The following is a 23,001-nucleotide window of genomic DNA, read 5'->3' as shown; positions in this document are numbered from 1 at the left end:
TTTAAACCAACAAACATTTGTATTAATCAGATTGTGAATAAAATGAGTTGTGGTTATATACTGTATATTAGAACAAATGAGTTCAACATTATGTTACAACAAAAATTGCCTCATGAACGGTCATTTATGAAGCCAAAGAATATTTGACAGGCTTGTAAATGAATTTACAACAAATATTTAAATTGCAATAATAATGGTAATGCTCCTCAGCTAATCTTTACTGAATTCTGCAGCCTTGTTCATCCGCTCGAAGAAATATCAGGGCTCGTCTAATTCTCTAAAAGAAATCAAGGAAAAATTCTTAATATTGTTTTGATATTTTTCATAATTTACTTCTTTCGGTCTCAAATATAAGTTGTGTTGATGCAAAATGTAGCTATGGCTGTACATATCCACACAATGAAGTTATAGAGTAAAATGCTGTCAGAAGATGGAATTTAACAACCCAAACAAACATGTTGATTCTTAAATATACTTTAAATCTCTAAAAATAAGTATCTCAACAGTTCAACTGAAGATGTATTAATTTTTATGTATTTAACAAAAATAGTCCTTGTATTTAATTTGATAAAAGTAGTATATTTAATTTGATAAATAGTCCTTCAAATATACTACTGTTTTAGTCCCTAGTAGTAGTAGTAGGTATATTAAATTCAAATATACTACTTTTATCAAATTAAATAAAAGGACTAAAAATGAATGTAATTTCAATGCGACTAAAGTTCAACTTAATTAAAAATTAAATACCTCTGTAGTGTCTCTAATCCGTAGGAGATCCAATCTTTCTGAAGGCCTCCGATTGGAGAGGGTAGCCAGCTGTAATTAAAATTACATTAGTACATAGCAATAAATACAGCAAATGCTGTTGTTTTTATGAACAAAGTAAAAACTTAAAGTCACAAATGTAATAATCACCCAAAAACTAAAGCGCTCGGGGTCTCTTAATGAGGGCATCATTCCTTCAACATTCACGAGTTTCTCTAATCTTTGATCTGTAAATGATATATCTCTATAGTTTAGTACAGCAGAAGTATTTTCATTTGTAAAGGTGATAAGAAAAAAGGTAAGGTTTTCCCAGTTCAGTAAAATGGGATAAAACAAACAATAACTCAACGACGTGTACAAACAAATCTAGGTGAGGTTTAATGTTTACCTTGTCTTGCTAATTCTTTAGCTCTTCCTATCCATGATCGAGCACTTTCTGCGGCATTATATGTCAATTCCTGTAACTATAATAATGTATAAATATGTCATTACTTGTAAGTTAAAAAGATGAAAATTTGTTACAATAATAACGCATTCAACATAAAGGGTCACGTGACTTGTAGGTAAAGCTTAGCATTAAAATTAAAGCATTGAGGATATTCAATTTTGGGAACATTCAAAGATCTAAGGTCCCATTTACTTTGTGAAAACAAATTCTGTTTTTATTTTTTAAAATTTGTTACTTTTATTTGTTAACAAATAAATAATAGACTCTAAAGTGAACAATTGTGTGCATTCTTTTAAAACAGTAAAAATGCAAAAGAATTGTTTTTACATATTGGTGCTAAGGACTAAATAGCTACCAATTACTGCTAAACCATGGCCAATCAAAACATTTTAATTTACAAGCAAAGGAATATTATTAAAGTAAATGCCAATACCCGAATGAAACTTAAACATTGCAGTCATTATATGATGGCATTCGTTGCTTAAAACTACCAGTCAATATCATATGATAGTACTAACTTCGTCCCTATTGATATTATAAGCCTTTTTTACTATTTTCATCTATATTAGAAAAAGTAGATAGTCTCTTGTGTCCATTTTGTGTACATATGTTCCTAAAATATGGTACTCTTTTCTATAGAAATGTGTTCAACTTTGACTTATCATCTTCCAAGACATTTAATAATATTAGTAGGGGTGTTAATTTGGAAAAAAAACAATAATAAATGTATCTAGTAATTTGAAATGGAGCTTATATTCAGGGCCCAATTGTTTTCTAAAAAGGGTGATTATATATAAGGATAGAGGTAGTATTCTTTACTTAAGCCCACCACAATCTATATCGCCTACATGGCTTCAAGCTTTATAAATCTAAGGTCATAGAAATAAGAATGCTATCCAAGCACAGCTTACAAAGAAATGAATGCCAGAATTAAAGTGAACTTACATCCTCTTTTTCTTTTGTCCCTTCTGGCGGCATAATATCCTGTATCCATTCAACTTCTGCAACACGATACCTACATGAAACATTAAGATATAAAGGCAAAATTCCACATGCAAAACAGCAAGAGATTTTATTCAACATAAACCCGGAGACAACTCACCCATCTTGATCCCAAGAACGGAGGTTGCGAAATCTCCTACGACCTTCAATCTGCACATAATCATAATTGTTTTTGAAGTAATAATCAAACCAAAATTTGTTACAAATTGAAATGTTAAAAATGAAGAAAGGAGAGTTTATTTTGATAGAAAGTTCTTCGGAGCTTTAGAAATATCCTTGGACAATTAAAACCAATCCGACTGTGACCAAACGTAAAATGAGAAAAACCATTGTTAGGAACCATGAACCCTGACTCTTAATTAGAACAACTCAACATATAATTACATAAACCAATGTGAATGAATTTTTCCAAACCATATGAGAAAAGTGCACATAATCAGTAACACGACAAAATACAGATTCTTAGCTTTACATGAAGATTTGTATAGTGCGTCAAAAAACAAATGAAAATTTGTATAGTTTATGTAAGACTTTATTTGGTAGATTTCATATTGCTAAGTCTTATATACTGGTCATATTTATTACCAAGGTTGTCAAAATCGCATTTGAACTCCCAACCAAGGAAAGAAGGGCTCGAAAGTGGAAAGCAAAACCAAAAAATTTAACTCTCAAACCTCATCTACACTAATTATCATAAATAGCGCAAAGAAATAAGTTATTTTTTTACCTCTATATAAAAACGGCCATCTGGAAGTGGCTCACACCTACACCATGGAATAGAAATTTTTTAAAGCAAATGGCATAGATGAGAAGATATTTCATGTGAGGAGGGGGGGATAAATATTTGAGACTATTTTTTTCAGGTGATATAAAAGCCAAGCACCTACTCTGTGATTTCTACTTCACACCCAAACTCTGCTAATGAACCCGTTGAAGAATCTATTATAACCTAGAAGATCAATAGACAAATCACACAGAATAACAGATGCATATGGTAAGTGTGATTATATAACTTAAGCGAAAAAGAGGAAAGAAAAGGATGAGCAAAATAATCTACCATTCCCATCCGACGATTGCCTTCCATTATTCTTCTTACCTGTTTTTTCCCATAAGAAAAAAAATTCAATAAGAGATATGATAACATTCAGAGTTTCAGACCATTTGAATATAAAATCCTTTTATCACCAAGTCAATGGAATATTTGACAAATTAAATAGGCCAAACAATTGCCAAATTAGTATTTATTGACAGCCTTTATGTATATTTCAAAACAATGTTCAAAGTTCATACACAATCCATATTCACCAGTCCTCTCAATCCTCTCCAAATGTTGTAATTGTGAGCTATAAATAAATGGTCCGTTAGCTTAACCAGAGCCATTCAAAATATTTTTCCAGAATCCTACCTGGTCTTGCAATTTTTGTCGGAAGAGTACGTGGATTGTAATATAAAGAACACAAAAATTGTCCTCTGCCATGTAACAACTATTTAAACTCAGGAACAAAGCCAGAATATATTTTTTCTCCGGCTTACCATAGAAAAACTACGAATAAACAGTATAGTCTACATTTGCATCAGCATTCTCACTGATTGAAATTTAACTGCTCCCACTTAATACAAGTCATTTAAAACTATGTCATTTTTCCTTGGGAGTGGATTCTTTCCCTTCACATGACCATGCAGTGAAATTGTGGCCGTTCGATTGAAAATTGGAAAATTCAAAAAAAATTGAGAAATAAAGTTTTGAAGGTAAAGATTATCACTGCTCTCTCTGCAGTGGAAAACACAATTGACGGGATCTTTGTCCTTTTTCCCTATATTAATAAGTAAACTTGTGTTCTCTTTAATGAAGGAAATAAATATTCTTTGAATTCGGAAAGACTTTGATACTAGATAGGATGATTAAAAAAAACTCATACTACCAAAGAATAAGAGGATATGGGGTAAAACTTCAAAGAAACATTAATGAGGATACAATATACCTGTCAGAGTGTGGAAGAGGCAAGGAAAGAAAGGTTAAAGACGAATCACAAAGCTATTCAATGAGATATTGAGCCATTGAGGTAATAGCATTCTGAATAAATGGAGATGAAGCACATTATACTTGCATCTTTAAGATGACATAGAAAATGACCCATATTATAAGGAGATTTAAACTGATGAATGAGTCATACTATGAAACTTTGGGAGTGGTTGTGCAGAGATTCAGACAAAAGGGTTATGTCGAGACTGATCATGGAGTTAGTATATAGAATTTCTTGGGTTCCTAACACATGGAAGTTATATACTTGCCAAGAAGATTGAGATATGTTGGAGGGATCAACAAAAATACCTACATGTGATATTAACTGACTTGCATGCATATGATAGAATGCCTAAAGAAGCGCTATGGAAGATTTTAGAAAAGAAAGGAATCAGATTAAGTATACTTGATAAGTCAAAGATATGTACCAAACAGAAAACTAATCACCAACTTTAACATTAAAGACATTTAATATATATAATATTAAATTAAAAATTCCAGTGAGCATCAGAACCATTGACCAACTCACCATAAGTCTATAACGAGGTTCAAATATATTTAGGGGAATCCTTTGACATGGTAAGACAACATCCATGACAAAAAGAGGGAGCATATCTACACCAATATTAACTAAACTGTCATGCTCTTGCTTCCTTTCAGCATATTCCTCTGGAAAGTTCTTTTGTATGATGCTCTTCAATGTCACACTAGCAGCAGTTAATAGGAACATAAATTAGAAAGAAAAAAAAAGAAGAAGAAATAATGAATCAAATCTAATAGAGATTTTTATGTGATCACATCGTCTGACAATGAGACTAAACTGAGTTGAGGTACACAAGACACATATGCCAATAAGGATATTGAAACATGCATTTCTTTTAGCAATTTGAGTCACGACAATGTCACAATAACGTAACTTGCCGCTGCAGTGTATTTAGCAGACAATCTTTCAACCTATTATAGTTCAAATTAGTGAATAACCATCCCACTATAAACTATAACAAGAAAAACAAAGAAATTAATTCAGAACTTTGATGTGGTTGTTTATCGTGACATCTGATAGACAACTCACCTAATTGAACATGTTTTGGGGCTAATGAGCAGAACTGTCCTGCACAATGGGCATCTGTTTCCTAACAAATGAGAACAATAATCAAACCTAATGTAGGACATATGTTTTCCTAGGGAAAATATAATCAACATTAACTATCACTAACCACGATCCATTGACTGAAATAGACATGAGCGGCAAAAAGAATGTCCACAGGGGGTTGTGACAGGTTCATACAGTAACTTCAGGCACAGAGTGCAATCAAAGTCATCATTGCGCTCTGGTTGTCCGTGTGCACTTCTCCCTGTTGAACTAGATGATACTCTTTCCACTTTTTGAAGACATTCCCGAAGGGAATTACTACATGATATCAAATGCAATGAAACAGCACTCAGAAATAGCACAGTAAATGAACTAGCAAAAGCTCTACATTCAGAGTCAGTCATTCCACCTATATTCCAATAGGGGTAAAATGTGAATTATAATAAAATAAAAATAAGACAAGACTTGTAAATGTGCAATACCTGAAAGGATCAACTTGAAGTCCTGAAAGAATAACATCCTGAGCCACATCATATTTCTCTAACTGCCATTTAAATACAATATCATATCAAGTTACATTCAATAAAGACACCATCATCATAATATAAGGCTTGAGAAACAAGAGTAAAGATAAGGATGTGCCATGGACAGTGGCGAAAAACAAGGTGAGCCACGTTTTTGGATCAGAGAACCATGCAAAGAAAGTAACAAGTATGGATCAGAACAGCAAAAAGTATACTTAATGGGATGAATTATATAGCAGTCACCCATTGTATATGTATTATTACAGTCAAAAGTGTCGTACAAAATACATCAAGGCCAAGCTCATACACAGGCATTTGATAAAATTATTTAATATATTCTATTAAGTAGGGCACTCAGCATTAAACAATTTTATATTTTTATCAAACATTGAAGATAGAGAACAAATCAAAATCACATTATAGGTACAAATGTGAAGAGGCTTCTTCATAATCACAGCTGTAACCATGGTTGTTAAGCACGCAATCTAGATTGTAAGATCTCACGCATTTTTCTCCCTCCACTGTGCTGGAGCGATGAGCACGCAGAGGAATTTGTTGCTCCCTCTCGGGCCGGTTGCACACATTTTTTACCTGGTTTCACTTATTTTGACCTGATTTTGACCCAGGGAACTTGCACCTTTTCAACCTGGTTTTGCATGTTTTTGACTCAGAATTCAACCTGTGGTTCATTGCAAAGGAGGGATACACTGAACATTTGGGACTCAGTGGGTTTTAATTGAGAAATTACTTCCCAACATGGGAATTTCTCATCCTTTAATGGTTCGAATCATTCAAGGTATTCCATTTTTCTATAAATTCTTCTCATCTCAGGAACTCTTCTCATCTCTGCAACTCTCTCATCTTTGCAATTCCTCTTGCTGCCTCCCAATTTTAATCATGTGTTCATTTATTACTGTTAAATTAACATTTTCGATGTTTTTCTTTGTTACTTTTTAGATGTTGTTTAAGATTATGAGAGTGTGTGATTTTTCATTAAATTAATATAAAAATTATGTTAAGGTTAATTTTTCTTGGTTATTTCATAATTTTGTCTATTTGGTGGGATCTCACAATCCGTGTTATGATCTTACGATACCCAATTGATCTTTGATGGGATCCTGAGTTTGACAATCATGGTTGTAACCATTTGTTTGGTTGATTAGTAGAATTAAAACTCAAGAATCACTGTAAAGGTGCTTCCTATTCAAAAGTATTTCCAAGGATCACCAGCAACAGCTAAAGTATTTGTACGAATGAGATATGTGAACATTGTGTCTTATACCATATGTGGGTTGTATTTATAAAATCACAGAAGGAATCATCTTATAATTACAGATGATCCGATTAAATCCTTAATTTGTGTAACTATGTCCCTAATTGCTAGCAGCTACTATTTTTATATGAACCACGTGTTAAATATATGCTATCTTACAACATTTTTTACGCTGCCCCTTATTATTCTCTTGAATCACTATAACATAGGCCATATCCAACTCCACACTTGGCCTTCATTCAATTCCCCATAAAGTAGGTACAGACCCGAGGTGGGAGAATTCCCCTCAACTAGTGACATGGGTTAAGGTAACACAGAATTAAAATTTTAAGGAGCCTTCAAAGGAGAAGGCATTTGAATCACCTAGCTAAATGTATATCAAACCCCCACCTAGAACAAAAAATACATTTGCTAAAAGAAAAATATCTGGGGCTACCCAATAAACTACAACAGAGAGAGAGAGAGAGAGAGAGAGAGAGAGAGAGAAGTCTCTTACTAGAAGAAGCGCGTTGGCCTTCAAAAGGTATGGTTTTACTGAATTACTTTGGAGTTCCACAAGCTTTGCAGCATCTTTCAATCCCAGCTGAAATGGTTGTCATGAATCAACTTAGTATGTGCAGATCAATTTAGAAATATGATAGTATTTCAGCATGATAAAAAGTATCCATTAGAACATACTTCGGCAAGTGTTGTGGGATCAAGCCCACTCAATGGCCTATGTTCTGAGGATGATGATGATCTATGCATTAAATATTGACTAATCCTGATTGGAAAAATATTATCATTGGCATGAGAACAAGAAACTTAACAGATCTGAAGAAAAACTATTTGGAACAAGATTAAAAAAACAGATTGTAATGACTAATGTAAAAGAAAAATACTGAATATGCCTAACCTAATATAAGCTGCACTTCTATTGCCGAGGATGATTGGATCACTAGATTTGATGCTATTGGCTCTTGAGTAAAAGTTGACTGCCTGAATAAATAATCACAAAGATCAACATTGAAAAAGACAAAGTATAAACATCAAATTTCCCTGCATATGAAATAATTCTTTGATATCTCTTTTTAAATTTCTGCAAGTAGGCTAGTAAAGCATGAGAATCCCATCCCTCATCCAAAATTGGAAAGTGTTTTTCGAAAATGAAGCGTGTATTAAGTCAAAAAGCATTGCAACATCCCAAAAAAAAAAAGTGAACAGACTGAAGTATGATCATATTGCTTAAACAAATGATTGAAGCAGCAACTCAATCGTTTGTCAAGATAATGGACTATATATGTATTGTTTATGGCCAACACCAATTCATTTATTAGATCCATCAAACAGACCAAGAAAAGTCGTGTGAATCAAACTCTAAATTTTACTAATTATAAAAATTAAAAAAAAAAAAGTAAAGCAATCATATCATGATTATAGTTAAAACTTAAAACACAAAAAACACATTCTACATAATACTGGACTGCAACAGCATGATTTCTTAGTAAACTTGGTAACTACAAAAACGATAGACATAACAGGGAAATACAAATAAACAAATGATAAAGAACTGTATTTTGAATAGAATAATTAAATAAAGCCATCAATGAAGGAATAAGTAAAAAAATTCCACTGCACCTGGCTTCATCCCCAGAACAATACTGTTGTCACACAAGATCCCTTTTCCCAAATTCTTGACATAAAGCTACGACAAATCAATATATTCCCATTTGCATTTCATAAGTTAATGAATCTTAATCGTACAAGAAAAACTAGTAGAATGAAAAGAACAATTCTACATCCTCATAATCTGTTCGTTTATGTTTACATAACATCAAATGCATGTATCTTTTCATTATGAAGTATTGGGAGGATACATGATTACTCTGGATTAATACTTGTGTTTTAATCAGACAAACTATAAGTACTAGATTGATAATGAAGATGTATCATTACTCTAATGTAAATTATGTAGAGAAAAACGAATAAAAAATGTTGGAAGCAATGATCATATATAAATAGACTGCATTGAGAAGAACAATTAACAGAATAACCAACAAGCACACTTTTTTCATCACCTCTTCCATTCTGTTCTCTCGAAAGGCCAAATTTCCCTTTTGTACAAGCTCGTAAACATAATGAAATGTGTCCCATGCCAATCCTTCTGGTCCATTTTCCTGCAACAGAACCAGATATCAATGTTCATATTTCTATGTTAGATTTCCAAACACAATATTGATTTGTTTTATAACTTTTCACCATTCCTTTTGAATGTTTCAAACATAATGGGTCTGGATGACTGAATTCTATCATCTGTATTGCCTAATAATGCTCACAATTCAGGACTCAAACAAATAAAAGAGAAGAGCCTTTCATTATCCACACTTTGTTACTATGGTAGTTTTATAAGAAAAGTAAACAGACATTGAGGGTTGTGAGGAACCAATGTTATTGAATCACAAATTTAAGTATGTTTTATTGAGTGAGCGTAGGACAAAGGTTTTAAAGGAAGCATACGACAGGGTGATTCTGAATGAAATTGACTTTGAAACTTTATTTGGTTTTAAAGTTAAGTTTCATTGAAGTAAAGTGATTATATTTGGATGTTTTTACTCTAACAGCAAACATTATGTAAAACTTAGTGTAATTTTTTCATTATTATGAAAAAACTACCATTAGGCTTTTACCACATCTAGTCACACAAGGTTTATAAGTGAAATCAAATTTGATTCAAAGTAACTAAACTACCATTGTATGTTTGGTTCCATTTTGGATGAGCTAAAATTGTTCTAGAGTTGTAGACTTGATTTTAACATGTTTGGTTGCTATCGACTAGAATTGAGTTTGCCTCCAGAACTAATTCCAACTTGAAGCTAGAAATTGGAGCTTTTGATTCTATAATTGATTTATACACTCAATTTTAGTGTTCAACTCACTTTTACATTAACCTATTCGAATATAAATCACTTTAGATTCAGCTCATGTTAAGCCAAAATCAATTTTATGAAATCAATTATTGTCATTACAGAATCACACACACTTAGATTTTACAAAAATCATGTATCAAATTGGACAGAGGAAACCACTAAGACATTGACAATGACAATAAGAAACCTATACATTCTTTTGCAAACTAACAGCAGAGCATACCTGAAAAGCCACAGCTCAGAAAAACAAAAGACAAATATAAAAAATAATAAGAAAAATGAAACATTGAATCACATCTAGACTGTCATTTTCTCTTCTTGGATTTCTCACCTAGCAATTACTTGAGTCAAAGGGAAAGGTAAGTAACAAGACGACTTGTCTTTTCCCATATCCATCTTTGAAACCAGACACAAAAAGAAAGAGGGAAAAAAAACGGAAACACAAGAAACAACTTTGAAAAAATAGCTGTGCACAGCTGCATAGTAAGAACAAAGATTTCAGTTAATTTAGTTTTTCCAATGACCATATATCCTAAAACGCGTGTGTATGCTTTCCTACCCTGGCAAAAATTGATTTTGAATATATTAATTTTATAAAAGTGATCTATTTTTTTATTTTATTTTTTTTGTGTGGACCCTCTGTTCCCCGAGGAAGAAACCCCGATAATCAGGAGTTCGGCTGAGAAGTAAATAAAGTCTGGTCAAGAATTGTTCTTCCCAGTAACCGAACACGGATTCCGATTTGTCCCGGGAATGAGCTCGTTAACCACTTGAACTTGATCACTAACTTTATTGATCAATAAATTTAAGGTCAAAAATCAATTGCAGAAACATAATAATGAAATAATACTATGAGAATATCACTCAAACATGTAAAAATCAATTCTATACAACTTCTAAAAAAATCAAATATAATAAGAAAATAACTAAACACGCATCAGAATCAAGGTTTTAGAAAAATGTTCACAACTGCAATTGTGGAAGTAAAGGTTTGCAATTACATCAGAATCATCGATTTTCAAAAGCAATTTTTCAAAATAACAAGAATCATCGCAAACAAATAAGATAAAACAGAATCGAAAACAGTCTCTGAACTGAAAAAACGAAATAAAGAAGCAGAAACAATTGAAGTAAATAGCAGCACATTCATTTTGTGAGCAACGAAACAGTGAAGAGAAGAAGAATAGAACTTACCAAAACGTAGTCGTCGACGTCGAGAAGGGAATGATCGAGAGAATCAGAAGGGGTTTGAGTGGCCATTGAGGATAGAATGGGAATTAAAGAAAAGAGTGTGTGTAAAATATTTGAAGAAGGTTAAGATGAAGAGAAGAAGAAGAAGAAGAAGAAGAAGAAGAAGAAGAAGAAGAAAGTTGTAATTAGGGGCATCGTGTTCGCCCCTGGCTCCTTCATTTCATACACGGACCAAATTCAACTACGTATTTATTTATTTCTAGAACACAAATTCCCCCTCTTATGGTTTTTTTTTTTTTACCGTGGCCCGAGCTACTATTTAAACATTATATTTTAATTTTTAATATGTTATGTTTCTATAAAAATTTCATGAAAATTTATTATTTAAAATACTTAAAAAGTGTTCTAGGACACTCGTTAATATTTTGCTGATCTTAATCATAATATTAATATTGTTAGGTTCAATGTTATTTATCGAATTTGAATCAGAGATTTTATTGTATGTGCGAGTTTAAAAAAATAAATCTTGGCTCGTATAGTTTAAATGGCAAAAAGTAGTATAAACATTTGATATATTGGAACGCGGTTTTAAATTTGTAATTTTTCACTTTTTAGTTCTTAATATATTTACCTTTTGTCATTAGACTCTATAAAATACTCTCTTTGTCCCAAAATAAATGATTTGTTTGACCATAGTTATTCTCTTTATCTTTAGTTGTGTATTATTAAAAATTATAAAAGTTGTATATTTTGAAAATAGTCATCGAGACAAATCAAACAACATCTCATATGATAATATTTGCATATATATATTAATAGAAATATAAAGTCAAAAAGATCGTATGAATGGTACACCAAGTCAAAATTAGATCATTTATTTTGGGACGGAGAGAGTAAAAGGAAAAAGAGAAGAGATTCAACTTCAAATGAAACTCGTCACTACTCACTAGAGTAGACTCTTTAAAAAAAAACCAATTTTAGATGTGTCCAATGCAAATACTCGCTCCGTTCCATAATGAGTAAGTCAGTTGACTGCGTCACGCATGTCAATGCATAACTTTGACAATTAATATTTTTAATTGTATAATAATAAAAATATGATATTTTGAAAATAATCATCAAGATGAATCCAACAACATCTTATATGCTAATATTTGTTTGTATATTAGTAGAAAAATAGGGTCAAAATAAGATATGTAAATAGTGTATATAATCAAAATGACTCACTCATTTTGAGATAGATGGAGTACATTATTATTCCAACATGTTTTCTGCAACTCTTGCAATTTAATCATCTTATTAGAATAAATGTTATATAAAATGGCGAGAGGGGTGGGTAGGCCAACTTGTTTGAGCTAATAGTTTAAAGAATTCATGTGTAAAAGGTCTTGAATTCAAATTCCGATTTATTGAATTCTAATAGTCTTGAATTCATGTGTAAACAATGTTATTTTTAAGTTTAAAATTTCCTTTTCTAAATTTCCTGAAGGCACCGGTTAGCACCCTTTAAATAATGTGTTACATGATATGCGAGTAGTACAGTAAAGAAGATTTTGGTTTGTTGAAATAGTAGGATGAGATCATTTCCTGTCATTCATTCTTCTTCTTCTCCAATTTATTCAATGACAGATAAATCAATTAAAAAATTAAAATTATGCAGAATAAAAAACATGAGACAATAAATTGAAGGTGATGCAAATCCAAAATCTGCAGTTATGTTTTGTACGTGGAAGTATATATCCCTTGTGTTTTGTGGTAGGCGTGTGGGGAATAGAGATGGGAGTGGTGGACCCTTTGTGTTTGCCTTTGGATGGTTCATTGGTTTGTGTGGCTAGGCTAGGCTGGTCAATTTTGCATTCTTATTGTCATTGGTGCTTTGACTTCACGCGTCTACACGTTTCAATTTTCATAATTTGTTTTTACTCGAGGCTCCTTGCTGGTCATTCAAGATCTTACTCCTAGTACTAGTAGGTAGCATTGATCGATTTATTGGTTTCAGGCTGAAAATCACTAAACAAATAAAAATCGTAATTATTTAATTAATTTGGATTTAATTTTGACCGTCTATATTTTTGGTTTGTTCAGGTGTCGGGTCGTACATTGGCGGGTTGAACGGATCGGTTATCATGAGTTAGATTGAAACTTTGTTTATATCTAAAACTCCTTTATTATCCAAAAATTTCTAATTTTTGAATAATAACTCGTACACAATGCAATAAAAGATAGACAAACTAAATTAAAAAACAAAGAGACAAAGAGAGTGAGATGCAGTTACTTTGTTTCAAATATATACTGTAGATCTAAAGAAAATAAAAGATCAAGTAGAAGAGAAGTAGAAACTAAAATAGATCTAGAATAATATATTATAATATTTTTCGCACCTTCTTCATCAACGACTTGTAAGTTTTGTAAAATATAACATTTCTCTCTTATATCAAAGATTGATAAAAACAACAAAGAGAATAGTATGATCTTCCAAAAAAAAAAACAAAGAGAAGAGTATACGAGATTGAGAGGGAGAGAAGGAAGAAAATTAATTTGCATTTTAATGATTGTTCGGTCGATTTCAGTTATGGCGAGATAGAATTTTAGAAATCCGACCCGCATTTTTTGCAATTATTGACTCGAGACCCGACCCGCATCCGAACGAATGCTTCAATATTTTTCATTATCATCGCCAAAAATTAAATGATAAAATTTATAACAATGTGAAAACTAAACGAAATAAAAAATAATGTTGTTGAGTATATCGGTTTCGAGTCGAATCTCGAATTAATGCTCAGCCCTATCTACTACTACCGGTTGTAGTATATTCGATGAGACGCTAAAATATCTTTATACAATCCATTCGATGAGACGCTAAAACATCTTTGTACAATGCATTATTTACGGCTATTCCTTGTTTGTATATCAATATGCCTACCTATTGTAAGCTTGCAGGTTAACACAAAAAAAAAATGATTATATTTATATGTCAGTCAGACCATATGTCACTATAAACAATTGAATGGGGGACTATTGTAAGTTGTAAGCAAACAATCAAACATAAGTTTTCTCAAATATGAGAACTCAAGTGTGAATTCCTACTTCTTACATTTTAATTGGAGATGTCTTTGTTGTGGTCTTGGAATATTGATTTGTTGTTACTTCCGAAGTTCCCTTTGAATATCCCAATAAGTGGTATCATAAATGTGGTTAGGCTTGATGGGAGAGCAGGAGTTAATCTTGGTATTTGATCTACGGTATGATGTGGAAACTCACACGTAGGGGAGATTGTTGGATTTCAAATGTAAGTAGTTAAATCTGTTGGCGCAGCTGGAAGCTAGGCTTCGATCACTCTGGATTCGATCGCTTTGGCCTGCACAGGCCTAGCAAGCAAGCAAGGATACACGCGCGCGCTGCACTGTCACTCTGGCCACGCCAATGAGCACAGTTTCTGCAGGATCTACTATCCTTGTTGCTGCAACAATGGTGGATGAATGGAAAGAAAGAAACGCACTTGATTAACAGAGGAAGAAGAAGAAGATTAGAGAAAAATAGAATCAGTTTTATTCATCCTCAATGGGGAAAAGTAGTTGGATTACAATCACTAATCATGAGCCATTTATTTATACTACTAGATCATCACATGAGTTGATGATTCTCTTAGGCCCTAACCAACTAATAACTTCCTAACTGACTCTAACACACTCTAACAACCTAGGTGAATCAAACTCTAACTGATTCTAACAAACTACACTTAACAAACTAACTAACTTGCTAAGAAGCAATTAGTTACACTTTCATTTTTGCTCAACTTGCACACCAAGTCAGCTTGCACAACATGAATTAGTCATTCTAGAAAACTTCTTAGAATCAACACACCCCCTTAATTCATGTTGTCCACTGTCTCAATTCCCATTTCACTTCTCAATTTTTCAAACACCTGCACTGTTACAGCCTTGGTTAACAAGTCTGCAACTTGCTCATCACTTCTGCAGTGCATTAGGGCCAAGTTACCATTGCTTACCTGCTCTCTTAAGTAATGGAACCTTAGCTCTATATGCTTGCTTCTTCCATGAGCAATAGGGTTCTTTGCAAGATTGATAGCAGACACATTATCAATCTTCAAAGTCACTGTCTCACACTTGTCTTGACTGATCTCTTCGATTAGGTTTTTCAACCAAATAGCTTGACAAGTGCTGAGTGATGCTGCTATGTATTCAGCTTCACATGAGGATAAGGCCACTACAGGTTCCTTCTTTGAACACCATGATATTGGTGATCCACCATAGAAAAACATATAACCAGCAGTAGATTTTCTATCTTCATGATCACCACACCAATTCGAATCTGTGTAGCCTATCAGCTTACATTCTTTGCCTCTATCACTTGCAGGGAACATAATACCATAGTTTATGGTCCCTTTCACATATCTCAGTATCCTTTTTACTGCAATCAAGTGTGAACCTTTAGGCCTTTCCATAAACCTGCTAGCAATCCCTACACTGTAAGCCAAGTCTGGCCTTGTATTGCACAAGTACCTCAGAGAACCAATCAGCTTTCTATAGAATGTAGGGTCTACATCCTCTTCTTCTGCACACTTAGTTAGCTGTGACCTTGGCTCAGCAGGTGACAATGCAACATTGCATTTGTCCATCTCAAACTTCTTCAAAATCTCTGATGCATATCTAGTCTGGTGCATTAAGATTCCTTGCTCATTCCTCAGAAACTCAATGCCTAGAAAATATGTCATGAGGCCTAAATCTGTCATTTCAAACTCTTCCTTCAAGTCACCCTTGAACTCACTAATATAAGATTCATTGCTTCCTGTGATAAGCAAATCATCTACATATAGACAAATTATAATGACTCCCTTTGCAGCATCTTTCTTGACATACACTCTGTTGGAACAAAATTGATTTAAAAATGTTTGCCCCTAAATCTATAAAGGTTTTGATGATAACAAAGTATTAATAAACAATTGGAAGGACTAAAAATTTATTTTAAGTGCGCAGATATAAGCATCATATAAGTCCTGAATAAAGTTCAGAAGATGTGAACTCAGAAGTTCACAAGCGCTCAGAAGATGTTGGACTTCAGAGGTTACAACGTTCAGAGGATGAAGACTTCAGAACTTCATGTCTGTCTACAAGCTTCATCAAACTCTGAAGTTCTCTTTGAAAGCTGTGAAGATTCCTTTGTTAGTCAACTCTTCTACCAATGGAGAAAAGGACCTTTCAAGCCTGATCAGTTCAGCTACCTCTGCTCTGTCTGTCCTAACTTGAGAACGTGGGTCTTCAGTTTTGTTAGCTGAATAAGGAAAGTCCACTCTGCAGTAGTCAAAGTACCTGAAACTCTTTCTTAGTTTTGGATACAACCAAACTGCATCAAGACAGACTGCTTGAAGACAAAAGGTTATCAACTCCAACGGCTCCTTTTGCAACGACTCTTTCTAGTAGTATATATACTAGAAGATTCAGCTACAACAAAAATATACAATTATCAAGATTTGAACGTGCGCTGAACAAACTCTGAACTCTGTGATATACAAGCTCTGAACCTTTCTCAAGTGTTTTTGCACTTTAGCCAAATACTCTGTACTATTTGTATTTGCTCTCTTTAGGTTCATCTAAGAGCACTTGTATATTTTTATATACTTTTTGTTACGTGTGTAACTTAAGCTTGTGTGCTTAAGTGTGAGACTTAAACTTGTGTGTTTAAGTGTGAAGTCTTAAGCTTGTGTGCTTGAGCATAGTTGTGAAGTCTCTTGCTTGTGTGCTTGAGCAAGTGTAATCTTGTGTGATTATAGTGAACTCCCTTGGAAGTGCAAGGGGACTGGACTACTCTCGTTTTGTGAGAGGAACCAGTATAAATTGCTTGTGTGATTTCTCTCTCTCTATCTTATTATTTGTTGTGTTATTTATCCGCTGCGAACGTAGCTGAGTTAAGAACTTGGAAAAGTTTTAACTTAGCTAAAACACAATTCAACCCCCCCCTTCTTGTGTTTTCACACCTTCAATTGGCATCAGAGCACCTGGTCTGTTACTTTCACTTAACAGTGAGACAGTAAAGATCTTGTGAGAACACTATGTCTGGAGGAGATGATAGTAGTACTAGAACTACTGGTGAAGAGGCCAGTGGTGCTGGTGGTGGTCCTAGAAATGCTTTTGGTTATGACTACTTAAGTAATGAATCACATGAACATAGTGGCAACAGAAAAGCCCCTATATTCAATGGTGATGCTTCATTATTTGAGTGGTGGAAAGAGAGACTGTATAGCAATATTACTGCTATTGATCATGAGTTGTGGGATTTGGTTGAGTTGGGAGTAACTTTTGAAAACTTGAATGAACATGGTAGGTTGTCCATGGAGAATAGAAAGTTACTCACACCAGCTAACCTAAAAATCTACACAAAACATCATAGAGTAAAGGACATTGTTGTTGGTGCTATTAGACATGAGGATTATGTCAGAATAGAGAACAAGTCTACTGCTAAATCTATCTTTGATTCTATGTGTGCTACCTATGATGGTAATGAAAAGGTTCAAGAGGCTAAAGCTAGTCTTTTGATAAGGCAATATGAACTTTTCACTATGCAACAAGATGAAAACATTGAGACTATGTTTACAAGGTTTCAAATCCTTGTATCTGGTCTTAAAGCTCTTAAGAGAAGTTATTCAACCTATGACCATGTTCAGAAGATTCTGAGAAGTCTTCCTATTGCTTGGAGACCTAAGGTCACTGCAATAGAGGAAGCTCAAAATCTCAAGACTCTGAGTCTTGAAGCTCTGATAAGCAATCTCAGAAGCCATGAGATGGTTCTGGATGCTGACTCAGAAACTAAGAAGAAGTCTAAGTCAGTGGCTTTACAGTCAACTAAGACTACTTCTAAGGCTCTTAAGACTCAGCTTCTTGATATTGAAGAAGAATCTTCTGCTGATGGTCAAGAGGATGAGATGAATGAGGATGAGTTTGCCTTATTCACCAAGTTTCAGCAATGGAACAGATTTAACAAAAGAAATTTCAGAGGAGGTAACAGCTCCAGAAATTTTGTCAGCAAAAAGGATGATCAGAAGAATTGCTTCAACTGTAAGAAGCCTGGACACTTTATTGCTGATTGTCCAGAAATGTCTGCTAAAGACAAAAGCAAAAGATACAGCTCAAAGAAGCAACAATTCAAGAGTAAATTGAGAAAGAGTCTGATGGCTACTTTTGAAGAGCTATCATCTGAGGAAGAAGTTGAGGAAGAAGAAGAAGCAAATCTAGCCCTGATGGCTTCAACTGACTCAGATGTAGACTCAGACGATGAATCAGAATCAGATTCAGAAGTAACTGATGAGGTATTTTCTGACTGTTCTAAATCTCAACTTATAACTGCACTTAACAAGGTCATTGAGAAACATCTCAGAGTGTTAAGTAAACAAAAAGTTTTACAAGATAACCTTAACACTCTGACTGAACAAGCAGAACATTTTCAAGGTCTATATCAAGAAACTCTGAATAGAGTAAATGATCTTGAAAAAGGTTGTGCTGTGTGTCACAAACCTACTGATGAGCAATAAATGGCTCTTCAACAGTTTGTGCATCTCAACCTTGGTAAGAGCAAAGCTGCTAATCTTGTTTATAATGTCATGAGACATAGAGGAGAGGGAGTTGGCTATGAATATGGTAGAACATATTCAAAGCTAAAGACCTATCCCAAAAAGGTTGGAAAATCTTGGGTTTACTATGTTGTACCTCAGAGTGAAGAAGGAAAGAATTTTGGTACTCTGGAAGATGAGGATAATAATCTGAGAGATTTGGGAAATGACAACTCAGAGGAACCAAGTTCCTCAGGATCTGGGAAGAAAAGCTCAGAAGATAAAAGCTGTTCAGAACTTGACAGTATTAGTTCAGATGTTCTGAAAGCTTCAAAATCTGATGCTTCAACTTCTGGAACCAGAGGAATTCTAGTTCATGAGAAAAGTCAACCTAAAAGCTCAGAGGTTTTTAAAAGAAAGTCAAACCTCAAACCTCAGAGGCAACATAGGACTAAGGTTATTTATGATTCTAGAGTCAGTAAATATAACCAGTCAAATCAATGGACTGGTGATAAATACAAACTCTGGGAGCATAAACAATCCAAGTCCTGGAATAATAACAGAACTCAAACTAAGAAACATTTTCAAAAGAGTTATTATTCCAAACCAAAATCTTTCTCTCACACTCAACAACACAGTAAACATTTGTGGACTAACAAGCGTGGACCCAGAAGATGGGTACCAAAAGCTGAAATTATGTATCATTCAGATTTACCAACTAGGAAAGGATATGTCCTACCTAGAGTTTGGAAACAAGTTCTATGCAAAGGAAGAAGGGCTTATGTCCTTGACCAATGGCTGACAAGTTCTCAAGTGAACAATCAGAACTTGATCAATGAAGAGGAAGAATATTGGGATGACTTTATCATTAACTGTGATAAAGAGTTCCACCGTAGTGATTAAAGTTGTTTCTCATACAGCCTATCACTCAAAGAAGTATCATGAATCATTCATGGTATTTGGATAGTGGGTGTTCAAGGCACATGACTGGTGACAAGCAACTGTTCTCCAAGCTAATCATGAAAGAAGGAGGTTCTGTTGGCTTTGGAGGTAATCAGAAAGGAAAGATAATAGGTACAGGTACAGTAGGTAATTCTTCCCTATCTATTAATGATGTTTGGTTAGTTGATGGACTTAAACATAATCTATTGAGCATAAGTCAATTTTGCGACAATGGTTATGTAGTCATTTTTAATAAGGAATCATGTACTGTAACCAAACAATCTGATAATTCCATTATATTCAAAGGTCTGAGAAAGAACAATGTTTATAAAATTAATCTTTCTGATTTGAATGAACAAAAAGTGATGTGTCTTTTGACCTTGAGTGAAGAAAAATGGATCTGGCATAAGAGGTTAGGCCATGCTAACTGGAGGTTAATCTCTAAGCTTAGTAAGCTTGACCTTGTCAGAGGTTTACCTAAAATCAAATATCACTCAAACACACTTTGTGGTTCATGTCAAAAAGGAAAGATTACAAAATCTTCTTTTAAACCTAAGAACATTGTCTCTACCTCAAGACCATTGGAACTACTTCACATTGATCTTTTTGGGCCAGTTCAAACTGCCTCTATCAATGGAAAGAAGTATGGATTAGTGATTGTTGATGACTACAGTAGATGGACTTGGGTAAAATTCCTAAGAACAAAAGATGAAGCGTATGATGAGTTTAGCATCTTCTGCAAACAAATTCAAAATGAAAAAGGCTACACTATTTTAAAAGTTAGAAGTGATCATGGTGGAGAATTTGAAAATGAACCTTTTGAAAACTTTTGTGAAAAATATGGCATTTTGCATGAATTCTCTTCTCCTAGAACTCCTCAACAAAATGGGGTTGTAGAAAGGAAGAATAGAACTCTGCAAGAAATGGCCAGAACCATGATGCATGAAACAAATGTAGCAAAGTTTTTATGGGCAGAAGCTGTAAACACAGCATGTTATGTTCAAAATAGAATCTATATCAGATCTAAGTTGAACAAAACTGCTTATGAATTGTTCAAAGGAAGAAAACCTGATATTTCTTATTTTCATCAGTTTGGATGTACGTGTTACATCTTAAACAACAAAGTCCATCTAAAGAAATTTGATGCTAGAGGTTATAAGGGTATCTTTATAGGATACTCTGAACGCTCAAAAGCATACAGACTGTATATTTCTGAAACACACACTGTGGAAGAAAGTATGCATGTCAAATTTGATGACAAAGAGCCTGACCAAGTGTCAGAGCTTGTGGAAGGTTTGTCTAGATTTCAGGTATCAGAGGATCAATATTCAGATATTCCAAACTACTCAGAACATCCATTCTCTGAAGTACCTCTGAACATAGTAGTTCCTACAGACTCTGAACAACCAAGAACAGAAGCATCTGCTGAACCTGATGTTGATGAGTCTGAAGATGATGAGCCCCCAAGAAATACTTTCAAATACAAGTCATCACATCCAGAGGAACTGATCTTAGGCAACAAGGATAGTCCAAGAAAAACAAGATCTCAACTGAGAAATGAGGAATCATTAGTTGGTCTTATCTCAATGATGGAACCCTCAAAGATTGATGAAGCTCTGAAGGATGATGCTTGGATTGTAGCAATGCAAGAAGAGCTGAATCAATTCCAAAGGAATGATGTATGGACTCTAGTGCCTAAACCTTCACACAAGAACATTATTGGAACAAAATGGGTATTCAGAAACAAGCTGAATGAACAAGGTGAAGTGGTAAGAAACAAGGCTAGATTGGTTGCACAAGGTTATAGTCAACAAGAGGGGATTGACTATACTGAAACCTTTGCACCAGTTGCTAGACTTGAAGCAATCAGGTTACTTCTATCTTATGCTGTTAATCATGGAATAACCTTATATCAGATGGATGTTAAAAGCGCTTTCTTAAATGGTTTTATTTCTGAAGAAGTGTATGTTAAGCAACCTCCTGGTTTTGAAGATATCTCAAACCCAGAACATGTTTTTAAACTGAAGAAATCACTGTATGGTCTGAAACAAGCTCCCAGAGCTTGGTATGATAGACTCAGTAATTTCCTTCTTGAAAAAGGTTTTGAAAAAGGAAAGGTTGACTGCACACTCTTTAGAAAAACAACCAAAGAAGACATCTTAATCATTCAAATTTATGTTGATGATATTATTTTTGGTTCAACTAATGCTGCTTTGTGCAAGAGTTTTTCTAAGATAATGCAGGATGAATTTGAAATGAGCATGATGGGAGAGTTGAAGTTCTTTCTTGGAATTCAAATCAATCAGAAGAAGGAAGGAACTTATGTTCATCAATCAAAATACACTAAAGAACTTCTGAAGAAATTCAATCTAGATGACTGCAAGATTATGAATACTCCTATGCATCCAACTACCAACATGGGCAAGTCAGATGATGAAGGAAAGGTAGATCAAAAGGTCTACAGAGGTATGATTGGTTCCTTACTCTATCTGACAGCCTCTAGACCAGATATTTTATTCAGTGTTTGCTTATGTGCAAGATTCCAGTCAGATCCCAGAGAATCTCATCTTACTGCTGTAAAGAGAATCTTTAGGTATCTGAAAGGAACAACTAATCTTGGACTTCTCTATAAGAAATCCAATGATTATGTGCTAAATGGATTCTGTGATGCTGACTATGCTGGAGATAAAATTGAAAGAAAATCCACAAGTGGCAATTGTCAATTTGTTGGTGAAAACCTTATCTCCTGGGCTAGTAAGAGACAAACTACTATAGCTTTGTCTACAGCAGAAGCAAAATACATTTCAGCAGCTAAGTGTTGCACACAACTACTCTGGCTAAAATATCAGTTAGAAGATTATCAGGTAAGCAGTAACAATATTCCTTTATATTGTGATAATACTGCAGCCATTCATTTATCTAAAAATCCTATCCTACACTCTAGAGCCAAACATATTGAAATTAAACACCATTTTATCAGAGATTATGTTCAGAGAGGCATTATAGATATTAAGTTTGTTGATACTGAAAATCAATGGGCTGACATATTTACAAAAGCCTTATCTGTTGAAAGATTTGATTTTATAAAGAAACATCTGAACATGTTTTCAATCTCTGAATGAAAATTTTTTTTTGGCACTTAAAGTGTAAGAGGTTATGTATATCAGAACTTATGATTCAGAACATCTGAAACACAAGCTCTGAAGTACTTAACTCTGATAGAGAATTTTAAATAACTCAGAGGCTCTGAACTATTTAAGTGGGAACGTT

At 33.9% G+C, this 23,001-nt stretch overlaps 1 protein-coding gene across 1 annotated transcript; it reads right to left on the bottom strand.

Moving 5' to 3' along the window:
- On the bottom strand, window positions 1-11,509 carry LOC123913952 (LON peptidase N-terminal domain and RING finger protein 3). The gene is made up of 18 exons (XM_045964892.1): window positions 11,229-11,509; window positions 9,186-9,284; window positions 8,024-8,106; window positions 7,807-7,891; window positions 7,625-7,711; window positions 5,814-5,875; window positions 5,456-5,649; window positions 5,311-5,371; window positions 4,768-4,945; window positions 3,273-3,311; window positions 3,103-3,164; window positions 2,943-2,979; window positions 2,316-2,365; window positions 2,159-2,228; window positions 1,154-1,229; window positions 916-992; window positions 748-816; window positions 1-277 (listed from the first exon to the last, which is right to left on the bottom strand). The coding sequence occupies exons 1-18, from the start codon at window positions 11,292-11,294 to the stop codon at window positions 218-220; spliced, it is 1,455 nt and encodes a 484-aa protein (XP_045820848.1). The 5' UTR covers window positions 11,295-11,509; the 3' UTR covers window positions 1-217.
- Window positions 11,510-23,001: the final 11,492 nt, after the last annotated feature.

This window comes from Trifolium pratense, linkage group LG3, assembly GCF_020283565.1.
Source record: "Trifolium pratense cultivar HEN17-A07 linkage group LG3, ARS_RC_1.1, whole genome shotgun sequence".
In the NCBI taxonomy this organism is placed as follows: domain Eukaryota; kingdom Viridiplantae; phylum Streptophyta; class Magnoliopsida; order Fabales; family Fabaceae; genus Trifolium; species Trifolium pratense.
Note: the sequence above shows the minus strand (reverse complement) of the source record. Positions and strands in the feature narration are given on the sequence as shown.